Source organism: Micrasema longulum, unplaced genomic scaffold, assembly GCF_059751315.1.
Source record: "Micrasema longulum isolate JH-2025_06_02 unplaced genomic scaffold, ASM5975131v1 h1tg000896l, whole genome shotgun sequence".
In the NCBI taxonomy this organism is placed as follows: domain Eukaryota; kingdom Metazoa; phylum Arthropoda; class Insecta; order Trichoptera; family Brachycentridae; genus Micrasema; species Micrasema longulum.
The window spans coordinates 137,312-149,951 of NW_028278087.1; the positions used below are offsets into that span (position 1 = coordinate 137,312).

Below are 12,640 nucleotides of genomic sequence, written 5' to 3' on the forward strand. Positions count from 1 at the left end.
CCCGGCCACGCTTCGCTGTGGCTTTGTCTGATATTATTTATTAGGGGAGTAAATAAAAATGGTCTAGCAACTATGCATTTACCGAGAAAAAACATTGCTTAATTTAATATCTGAATTTGCGTTGCTATGACTATGCTGTAGAATATAAGGAAATAAAATTGTAATAAAATAGTGCTTGTTAACTATGACAAATTATGAGTCAATTTAAAACGCATAAAATGTTCCGTTTCCGTAAAAACTTCCAAATAAAAAGTAAATATATTTTTTTATAATATTTTTTATCTATATATAATATAGATATACAGGTAAAATTAAAATAAAATACAAGTCCACAAAATTAAAGCTAGGACAAAAATCAAATAATAATCTCTACATCAAGAAATGATCTGGTCTATCTTAGTGATCGTTGAAATCTAGAAAGACTCAAAAAAGTCCAGATCTTGTCTCGAGTTTACAATGCGGCACAATCTAGACATCGGTGCACGCATACATTCGGGTGTAGACACGTTCTTGTGGTAACTCGGAGAGATAAGCGCAGTCCGCCGTAATATTCCGTCGGGACTTTTCAATATCATTCGGTTATCGTACGTGCCCCTACGAATCGCGCGACCGTCGCGTCGTCGTTGTTTGGATTTCCTCGCTCTCGCGATTTTCCGCCGCATCTCGGTGTTTTGACGCTGCACGTAATGGCGGCTGCGTCCGGCGTTCCCGCGCTTTCCGCGCCTCTGCACCGCGCTGCGACACACGTCCGGGCCCGAGCGCTCGCGGGACGTAGGTCGCCCGCGCACCGCAGACCGGGCGGGCTCTTCTGCGCTCCGCGTACTCCCGGCCCATTCTGTTTCGACGCTCTGCGCGGACTGCGCCAACCGGCCTGACCCCATGGAACGGAATAATCGCAACTGCGTACGGCGAGTGCGTGACATCCGAACGCGGTAATAACTATACTCCCGTGTTTACGTTTGTTGTAGTGACTGTTTGACTGACGGGTACAAACAGGTGGCATAATACTCGCGAAAATTGCGCAGCATTGTAGTGGGTGCATATTCCGGAATGTTGTGGTGTTTTTTTACTGGTGTTTGTGATGTTTTATGCGCGGTAAAAGGATGTACCGCAATTCGGTTTGATCAAAAATTTTTGGACTGGATTATAACTCTTTTCCCGATATGCTACAGAATATAGGTATGTACATATTTTTGTACAGTCAATTCATTAAAAAAAAAATATTAATCATAAATCATTATTTTTATTCTTTTATTTTCATAGTCCCTAGACTGGTACCTAAAGCGTAAGACCGATCATCTTACCTTCATGTAACAAAAAAAATATCGAGATAAGCTGCGATTGGTGTACCAATGCAGTTCCCTATGCACCATTACGTGTGGAAAGGGGATGATGATGTGTATGCGTAACGGAACGTTTTCAAATATAATATTCTAGTGTGCCTATTCAAATGTTAGCATGACTTATCGATGGGCATTAAAATTTAAACATAGTCCAATGTCCAAGTCGAACTATTTATTTAATTCAGAAAATAGTATTTTTTTAACTCCCGCTTATTATAAAAAAGTCTATAATATTTTATTTTCTTATTTATCGTTTTCGGAATTCAAAAAATAAAAATTAACCGCTACTATTATAAAAGCCACTAATCACATTCGCCCAACTTGGGATCATGTTGCGTTAATAATTTATCTTACGATCATCCTCTGGCCTAAAACCTCCCCAGTTACGTATGCAGCATACGCGTCATAATATTTAATAAAACTTCCTGTATCCATGTACCTATATAAAGTCTAAACCATTTATGACGCATGCGCAGTGCATGACCAACTCGCCTTCTCGAAGCATTATTACGTAGTTGTACTTCACTTCACAATGATATGTTTTGATAATATATTTTTTTACAATAGTCAATAAACGAATTTGCGATGAATAAGTCAACCAGATACAAAAATAATATCTAAATCCCTCACTAGTCATAGTCAAAATAGTTTTGTTTTCAAAGGAATAAAAAAATGTAATATGCTCTCCAATTAACTAAAACCATCATATAATGTCACTAAATTAATTCAAAGTAAAATTAAAGATTTTTTTTGAACCCCACTAAAAACAGCTTTCTACTTTAATTAGTATTTCTATATTATTATTTTCTATTTTTCTCTTATTTAAAAAAATAAAAAAATTCTCGTGTATTTTCAAAATTATACAACTTCAAATTACTTAATACCTATAATAGTGTATGTAAGTAACTCCAAACACAAAGGCTAGTTTTTTTTTGGAAATTTACAGTTTTAATGATTAACAAAATATATAAAAAAAGAACGTTAATAGAAAAAATCATGTATTGTTTTATGTAACTATATTAATTAATAAAAAACGATATATTTGCTATATTAATTTTAAATAATTAAAATGCCCGCTCCTGTAAATAACTACCTATGTAAATGTTATTCTCGAATGATTTAAATAGTTTTAAATGACTTGAATCGCCTTTTCGAAGTAACGGCGCACGTGCGTAGGAAGAGGAAGTATTAGTATTAGTTTAGAGGAAGTGAGATCTATATCCAAAGACAGAGTGATATAGCGTTCTATCCTCTCTGCTTACTCTTACGGAGAAACGGCGTGATAAATAGTTGTTGTTAGAATCATTTTACTTATAATCACATGGTAGTAAAATATTGTAAGCAAAAAGAAGTGCAAAGAAATTCAGACTTATTTTTATTATGTTAAGTTTATTGCATTATAAAAAGGTTAACTGTTTTTAACGTTCACTAAAAATATTTTTTCACAGGACCTCGATTCAAATGTAACGTTTATGATTAATTTTATTAATTATTGTAGCGCTTTTACACCATTAGATTACGCAGATATGGCAACGTCTTCGAGATTTGCACTAGTTAAAAAGCCCAGAGAGAATAAAATACAAGCTTTGCTGGACAGAATTCAAATCCTTTTATGAAATGGCTCCGAAATACCTATCGAACCTTTGTATTAGGGAAAATACATGTCGAAGAAAATCTACTCTCAGGTCAGCATTCGATTCAGGGAGAGTAAAACTTGTCGAAATCCGGCGCTCCCCAAACACTAGATTTGGAGATCTTGCTTTTGCCGTTGCCGTTGCCAGCCCCTCTGTCTGGAACCAATTGCCTTTAAACTTACGAATCATCGACAGTCCCAGTCAGTTTAGATCCCAACCAAAATCCCACTTCTTTAGACTATCATACCCTCAATTTTTAATCTGAAATTCCATTTGTAAATACTCACTACAAACTACAAACCTTAAAATATCATTTTTTCACTTAAATTTTAATTTTTAAACAACTTTCATTTATGTTTTCTTTTTCCTTCTCTTTTTTATACTTTCATAATTAACCTTACATATAATTGCTTTTTAATATGGAAACTTCACTGGTCCATTAGAATTATAAGTAGAAGTAGTAGTAAAATATTAAACTTTGTAACTGTACTGTATGTTTCCTGAATAAATGAAAATAAAAAAATAAACAATATGTCACTTTAGTTTAGTTAGAATGTAAGTTTAGGATACAATTGTAAAGCGCCCTTGAGGTGATTAGTCATAAAAATGGCGCTATATAAATCAGATAAAAGACAACCAAATTAAAATATTATTCATAGAACATAAAATTAGGATTTCAAATTAAAATATTATTTATAGGACATAAAATTAGGTCTTCAAATAAAAATAATAAAACAGATATTACCAGAATATGTTTTAACAAGAAAAACACCTAAAACCTCGATAATATTATAGTGGAGAGCATTCATATGTTTTTAGTTATATGAAATGGTGATAGCGGGAATAAAGAAATTCTTTAATAGGTAGGTAATTTATTTTAATAGGTTAATACGAGTACCATCAAAACTCCACTACTCACCAGTTCCACTCCATCTAGAATATACTTCTCTAATTTGTCCTCCATTCTAGAAGACTTATATTGATCATATCGAGTCTGTCCAACGCCGTTTTCTAAGAAAAGTGGCATGGTAGCTCGGATCGCAAATGAGTAATCATTCATATTTTTAAAAAGAGCAATCTTTTAATCTGTCTTCATCGGAGAAACGTAGAACAGAGATGGACCTTATATGCATTATCACAATACTTATGCCATAAGTGATGCCCCATCTCTGTTGCAATCAATATATTTTCATGTCCCAGCCGTGTCGCCAGAACTTAACTTTTTATCAAATCTTCTAAGAGTAACTTTTAAAATATCCGTTTTATGTAAAATAAAATTTATTTATATTTTAAGTTCAAAGTTCATAATTTCAATTACTTTTATTAAATGACCCTTTACTTATCTCTTCTGTTGTGTCAATCAATGTTTCCGCGTGCACAATAAAATTTTAGAGAAATTAACAGATTGCTTTTTTTTTACCTTACCTTTGTATTATGGATATATTTTTTCCCATCAACCAAAATTACGCGGCGACATCACGAATGCGCGCGGCGAAAGAAGGCCATAGTGGGGGGATTATTGGACACAGTCCGATGTATTCAAATATGATTCTACGCTCCTTCTGAACTATTCTTAATTCTATGTACAGGACATTAATTTGGATGTAGACAAAGTACACTATTAAATTCTGTAAAACAATATAAAGGTTCTGCATGTCTAGAGCGAAGAAAGGGTTCAGGGAAGAAAAATAAGAACTTTGACTGATGATTGATTGCTGAAGCGATTATGCGTGCTGAATAGATTTAAAGGTGCAGGAGGTACAAGACCTGAGTTTATTTAAGCTGGTGGTGTTCCAGTTAGCGTTCATACTGTGGGGACCAGAGAGTGAGAGACGAGGATGTGTTGTTGTCTATGGCCGCAGTGCCCAATGCACCTATATAAGGTCGCGTAACACGTCACTCGCCCTTCTCTGTCTTCACCAGCATTCAAATTCACTCTAAAATATAATTTGTGTAATCTTTGTATTTTCGTGTGTAATAAACCAAAAATTGTAAGTAATTTAAATTATATTATTTATTTATTCCTTGAGGTTAAATCCATTCAATCATATAATGTTTTACATGAACTAACAGCTACTATCTAGTAGAATATAATAAAAATACCTCTACAATACCATACGTTGTAGACTCCTGGGATGTGGCTTGTGGGGAAGAAGGCCTGCAAAAACACCACCTCTAAAAAAAAATGCGTAATAACCACTTAAAATTACCAAAAATACGTAATAATTTGGCTGAAATATATTATAGGCAACGTCTCATTCACGATGAGAGTAAATTAAAATCCTTTGGTTGGCTGGGATTCTGTATGTAAGGCGAAGAACTGGAGATCGCTTAAGTGTCTTCAGCCAACAGTGAAATATTCGGGATAAATAATCTGGGGATAAATCACGTTGTCTTAAGGGCGCGAAATAGGCAAACATGGGCCGTGGCGTGGGTGTAACTACTGGCATATAAACGTAAAAGTATTAAAATATTTTCAAAATATGTACGATAAGAAAAAGAAACAAACTATCATTTCTATTTGTAATACGTGAACACAGGTAATCATAATAATCATAGTCATATTGGCAAAAACGCTAGAAAATGTCTTTGCTCTAGGCACAATTGAAAAATTTCAAATGATTTTAACATAAAACGTATTTTACTTTTTACTAAAGATAAAAATATGGATAATATTACAAAACTAATAAAAAAAATATTGTTTGTTCTGTCATTTACGTAAGCATTATTAATTATCCGTTGCTATTGCCGAGCGCGATTTTCATATGAATTTGTATGGAGTGGACCGAGTGGAAATAAGCCGGATGGACGTCGCGTCTCTTGAGGTATTGTTAATACGTCTGTCTACGAAAAACGAGTTTTTGTGCATCGCATCGTATAAACCACCTAACCACGCGTGCTCGCTAGCCTACTGCCCCTCCTTAACTCTTGTAATCTTGACCGACAACTGCGTTGTTTCTAAAAATGAGAAGAATGCAACTTTTACTTAACGAAAATTTGTTCAGCTATTTATTTGATTGGCCAGACAGTCTGATATTAGGCTGACCTTAATTAAATATAAATGAAAATCATTAATGCGAAGTTCATTTGAACGTTGTAGGTCTGGGGTGTCCTCTGTAATTTTTATCTTCTTTAAAGTTGCGTGACTAATAGGCAAAATTAAGATGTGGATTTTATTTTATTTATCTTCCTACTTCCAGCGTCACGTCATATCTAAACAAGGGTAAAAAGAGAGAATATAACGCCACACGCTTCTACCTTGACATACTACCTTAACTTCTTCTTTCTTCAAAACACTGCCAAAGATGCACAAAATATCTATTTTTATTTCCTGATTACCGAAGCCCGTTATGAAAGAGACTTAATTACATTTTTTTTATTCTTATTTTTTAAATTAATTTATTAACGGCCTAATCTAGTTTAAACAGTTTACATGCATGTTATTTGAACAAAAGTCAGTAAAAATATAGAAAATAATACTTAAGCTAAAGACGGAAATAAGAACAGTAAATTAGAACAAAGGTATAAATAATAAGTCTTACAGTAGTTCAGTTAAGCCATAGCATCCCCTCACACTCCTCGTGACACTAACAAGAGATCTGCGAAACGCAGGAAGCTCCAGCCCAAGAAACTCCAAGTCACTGGAAAAGTTGACTAGTCTACAAATTCTAGACATTGGGGAATTAAATCCATAGTTAGGTTTGGAAGATTTATTAATTTATTTATTTTTCTCTTTTTTTTATTTCAACTTTGAATTCAGTCATCATCATCAGTCTCCTTTTCGCTCCCAGTGGTTCATAGGGCACTGCATCATCCAACCAAATGCTGCGTATTTCGATCATCTGTAACATGAAAGTGATCAGTCTCGCTTCAGAGTCCGGTCCTGGAACAATGAAATATTGCAGTTGGAACAACCTTCAAAACAAATATTTCACGTCCACGCCGCCAGGAATCGAACCTAGGACCTCGAGAATGGTAAACGAACGCGTCAGCCTACACAACAAGGCGGACTTGTCTCCGCTCGATTTCCTTTTTCAGGATTTTTTCCTGAGAGCGGCCCATCGCGTAGAAAACTCTCGTTCAGGATTTTGGTTCTATTTCTCACAGAACTGCATTCTTCATATGCCTGGACACAGACTGGTTTTACAATAAACTAGGTTATTATTTTGCAAAATCAATTGAAACATCGAAAGACAGACATGAGTATATTTTTTTACAGGAAAATATATTTTTATTTCACGGGGTTTTATTTACTCCAACTAGGTAACTTAAAAATAATTTTTTTTAGCTAACCACTCTAAAAAAACATAAAGCGCATATTTTCATCTTTCTCCATTGATGTTACAAATATATAAGTCGTGATGCATTCAAATAATATTACGATGATTTGAATGCACAACTTGTATATTTGTAGCATTCAGAAGGATGCAAAAATGTATTTTTAGTGGTTAACTCAAAAATAATGATTTTGAAGTTAACTAGTTGTAGTACTTACCCAACGATATGTACTAAATATTTAATTAACGTTTAATACATAAATTTATCTTAAATATACATTTCAGATCTACGCTTTAAATTTGGACTACTATGAAATTTATACAATACCTTCCGCCTTTTTTAGTTCTATTTTTAATTGTCCGTTTAGTTTATAACCTGTCTATTTTTTACATTTCCTTATTTAAATTTGAATAAAAATCGTTACCTAATAATATATATTCTTTAACGCGTGGAAATGACGTTAAACTAGACTGGGCGAAATATACTCAGGGGAGGATATTCCTCTTACCCTCTCTCCAGTGTCAATCGATACCTATTGAACCCGAAGTTTTTTTTACTTGTTCCCCCGATGGCAATACTGAATAAATCTCTCCTCCATTTCGTGTACTTGTCACGTGACCTGCTGCTTAATGTTGCCATCCTCGGGGGCTGTTTAAGGTTCACTTTTCACAATAAAGCAAATTAGAAGCTTGCCGTATAATTCATTCAAAATATACATAATATCGTCATGTCCGTGCGACATTGATAGGCGCCGGTGCCGTGGCGCAGTTGATTAGACGATTGCTGTGAAACTGGCGTCGGGGTTCTATTCCCGCCAGTTACAAAAAAAAAAAAACAGATTTTTTTTTCTCAGTTGGTTTGGGTGCTGTGGTGTATTTTTTATAACTTCCTTCCATATCCTCTCCTTCCTACTTACAGACAAGCCTCTAGAATAGATAATTATCAAGTTTATATAAAGTTTATATTTGAAGCACTAACTTTGTAGTTATTCGTCAAAATAAAATAAATAAAACAACTTTGTTTTTAACCACAATTTTTTTTTTTCATTAGTAACGTAAACCTTAACGAAGAAGCTTGTTTGCTTTGAAACCGGTCGGTGTAAAAAAAATAATAAAAAAATAGTGGTTAAAAACAAAGTTGTTTTATTTATTTTATTTTATTATCAAGTTATTTATTATTAAGTGTACACATATAAGATGTTCTTTACGCTACCCAATTTTCTCTGGACCTTCTACCTCCCCCCTGAAGGCCTTCAGCGCCCACGGAGAGGCATTTTCGCCCACTTTGAGAGAGACCGCTTTCAGACAATTTAGAAAGATTAGAAAAGGAAATAAGTTAACGCATGAACCATAAACTTCTCATGATAAATAATCAATAAAATTTAACTTGAGCCCTGTTTTAAAAATATTCCCGTTATGATTCATATTATCTTATTTCTTTATTTCTGTCATTATTCTGTTTGTTTCTTGCAATATTTTATAATATAAATAGAAACGCAAGTTAATATTGCCGACTATGTACTTAAAATATATAAAAAAACTTCGAATAATTCCGTAAACTTAATAGGAGTATGGTCCGCTTAGAATGCAAATTCGCGTAGTAAAAGATGTCAAGTCTTTGTATACGAAAATTATATTGAATATTACATTTGCCACGGTGTGCAATCCACATTTTAAAAAAATATTTTTGTGCACATTTTTAAACATACCATTCTAAAGAACGGGGGTCGCTATATTGTTTTATTATTATTACACGTCGGCTTCGTGGTGTAATGGTCACTATACAAGAGATCTCGGGTTCGATGGTTGATATGAAATATTTATTTAAAAGGGTGTCTTTACACTAGAATAAGTCCCCGAACTGGTACCTGAAGCGTAAGACTGATCATCTTACCCTCATGTAACAAAAAAAATCAAGATACGCTCAATAGGTGTACTACCTTACAGGGCACTGCAGATTAAACAAACACCTTTCCGAAACTTCTAAGTGTAGATTCTCCAGTGCAGATGAGGAAACACCTATACGCATTCTATGTGAATGTGATGCTTTACATCATAAAAGGAGCCTCATCCTCGGGACCACTGATTAAACCTGAGGATATTAAAGAGCTCGCCCCCTACCTAATAGCCTGATACCTTACGGATCTGGGCTTAGAGGGGGAGATTTAGCCAAATGTAAACTCTCGCGTTCCAAACAGTAGCCAGACGCTTTATAGAACTGGGCTCGGAGGGAGAGATTTGGAATTATTTAAACTCTCGCCTTTTAGACAGTAGCCAGGCTCTTTATAGACCTGGGCTTGGAGGGGGATATTTGGCATTATTTAAACTCTCGCCTTTCAGACAGTAGCCAGGCTCTTTATAGACCTGGGCTTGGAGAGGGAGATTTGACATTATTTAAACTCTCGCCTTTCAGACAGTAGCCAGGCTCTTTATAGACCTGGGCTTGGAGAGGGAGATTTGACATTATTTAAACTCTCGCCTTTCAGACAGTAGCCAGGCTCTTTATAGACCTGGGCTTGGAGAGGGAGATTTGACATTATTTAAACTCTCGCCTTTCAGACAGTAGCCAGGCTCTTTATAGACCTGGGCTTGGAGAGGGAGATTTGACATTATTTAAACTCTCGCCTTTCAGACAGTAGCCAGGCTCTTTATAGACCTGGGCTTGGAGGGGGAGATTTGACATTATTTAAACTCTCGCCTTTCAGACAGTAGCCAGGCTCTTTATAGACCTGGGCTTGGAGAGGGAGATTTGACATTATTTAAACTCTCGCCTTTCAGACGATAGCCTTACAAAGTTATTCTAATATTAGATATTTATTTATTTGATTATACAATACGGCCAACGGGCATTTACAAAAATAATATAGGCAAGTACAAACATAATAATAATTTTTAAAATAGATTTTTTTGAAAGACGTGTAGTAAACAAAAAAAACATACCGCAATGCAACATCAAAAGTAAAACTTTGCGCAATAAATATATGCATTAAAAAAACTGATAAACAGTAGGTATTGTGGAAAATTCGAATATCAAAAAATCGTTTGCGGAATCAGCTAATAGGCAAGCCAACGTTCGGGCAAGACAACGTCTGTCGGGTCCGCTAGTAACATATTAAGCTCGTTAATAACGCTATTTTTTCCCTGTGTCCAGACGGATGAAGGGCTTTCTAAATGTGAAGAACATATGTGAAATAGAACCAGAAGGCTGTACGAGTGTTTTTGACTCGATGGCTGCTCCTTAGTAAAAATCCTGAATCGAGAGGAGAAAAGACCACCTTGTTGTGTAGAGATGCGATAGAGCTATAAAGAGCTTCTCTAGAGAATTATTACTTTGAGTATGAATCATAAATAAGCAAATTAGCACAATAATAATACGCATATTGATGAATCAATATCAACACGTGATTATGTAATATTGCTGTTGGTACGAGTATATGTATGATCAATTTCTTCAATGTGTCCATAGTAAAATTGAAGCACTCAAGCGTGTGATTGTGAATTCTTTGCGTTTCTTTTAGCAAAATGTCAAGGTTCGGTAGTTTTATTTAGATTTGTTTACTTCTGAATTCGGGACCTCCATGATGTTTTGGAAGCAGACGGACGCGCCAAGCGGTGTTTTGACGAATCCGTCTAACTGCGCAGCGTTACTATGAACATGTATTATCACAGTTATCGTGGTATCTAATATTATAATGTCATCTACAACCGGTTTAAGGTGGGAAGGTATGAAATTAGTGCATCTCTTTAAACTCTTCTAATACTGGATTGCATTTAATATTGCTTTATTAATGCAGTTTCGTTTAAAATTGCGCATTGTTTCTATTTTACAAGAAAAAAACCAGTATTGTGTTGTTTGAACCAATCAACATTAAGGCTTAAGAGCAATTTCAGCACAATTACAAACTTAGGCCTAAAAAAACAATTTATAAAATAAAATTGAAAATGGAAAAAATTGCAGGATGCTATGAATAAAAAATAAATATACATCGTATCAAAACAGAATAATTAATTCATTGAAATACAAAACTGAAATTAAAAATATGTTAAGACGTTGCCTACTATCAGTCAGATGATTCCCACCCGCACCGATAAAGATTTTAGCTCTGTAACGTCACAAAAATCAACAGTTGGGAGAATTAAAGAATTGTGGATGTTCAAACTAAAGCCAGAATAGTGAATGTTACACAGTGTGTAAAGTGGCTAGTTAAACCAGCCAACGACATTTCATAAGGCGGTGAATAAATGCCTAGGCTTACATATTTTCTTCCCTAAAATGTTATCCATTTGTTAAAATATTAAAATACACGCGCGTGTCGAAGAATAATTCGGTAGTATGATTAACTTTTATTCCTAAGAATGGCTGATTCCATATTGAAAGAAAACCTTTCAGAAAAATCGAGAAAGGATTCAGCCGAATAAATTCCGATTTAATCAAAGATCCTCAGGGAGATAAAACACACGAGTAAAAAAAATCAGAAATGAATAAATCGGCGTGACCTTTGTGAAGGTAAAATTAGTTTTCAGACAGACATTAGACATTATTGTACGACAGAACCCTTCCGAGCCAACTCGTGTTGGGTTCGAGAATTACTCGGTTCACCCTCGTACCAATACAGACGTGAAGGTGTGTATCATTATACTGGGTGGCTGAGGCTGGGCGGGCGAGGGTGTGGGTACTGGGTACACTCTGATAGACAGTCCGCCAGAGGTCGGCGAGTCCTTGGGAAGGAAAGGCGCGCAGATTGCAAGAGGTATAGTCCAACTGCGTATTAGGATTAGGCTACATAATGATAATGAAAGATACAGGTATACCTAATAACACCCGACGGCTTGATGTGGACACGCTACAACAGGTAGAAAACTAATCCCAGATGTTCCAAATATCGACCATTTATTTATTTGACAATATAAACGCCTGAAAGTCGGTGACATAAATATTAACTTATGTTAGTAAATATTATTATATTACCACTTACCGACGTTTAATGTCCACCGATCTCGAGACGTACCCGTATCTTCGTCAGGACACTCACTACACCTACATGCAAATACTTAAATAAACATGCACCTTTACCATCACCGTAGTATACATAGTATTTATAAAAGAATACATAAATATTGTTTTTGTCTAATTTTGATTTAAAAAAACATTAGTTTTAAAATGGCAAAATCGTATGATTTCCTCATTTTGCGTGCGTTTTATCAGACTACAGCCTCAATAAAGATTTTTTCTTGAAATATTGTCTGGTTAAGAAAGTTGTTTTTTTTTGTTATACTTTGATTCAAATTGATTAATTATTAATATTATGTTAATAAAATTTGTATAAAACCACTCACCGACTTATCTGTCTACCGGTTTCGAGACGTAACCCGTCTCTTCGTCAGG

General features: G+C 34.9%; 1 protein-coding gene across 2 annotated transcripts in view; it reads left to right on the forward strand.

Moving 5' to 3' along the window:
• Positions 1–12,640, forward strand: part of LOC148278305 (uncharacterized) — a 396,029-nt gene that overhangs the window by 100,956 nt on the left and 282,433 nt on the right. Inside the window, exon 1 of one of the 2 annotated variants that reach the window (XM_088231600.1) lies at positions 836–1,179. The exons of the other annotated variant lie outside the window; for it this stretch is intronic. Within the exon in view, the coding sequence (XP_088087726.1) occupies positions 1,164–1,179 (16 nt within the window). The 5' untranslated portion in view covers positions 836–1,163. Of the gene's footprint in view, positions 1–835; positions 1,180–12,640 lie in introns of those variants that run through there. 2 annotated transcript variants of the gene reach the window in all.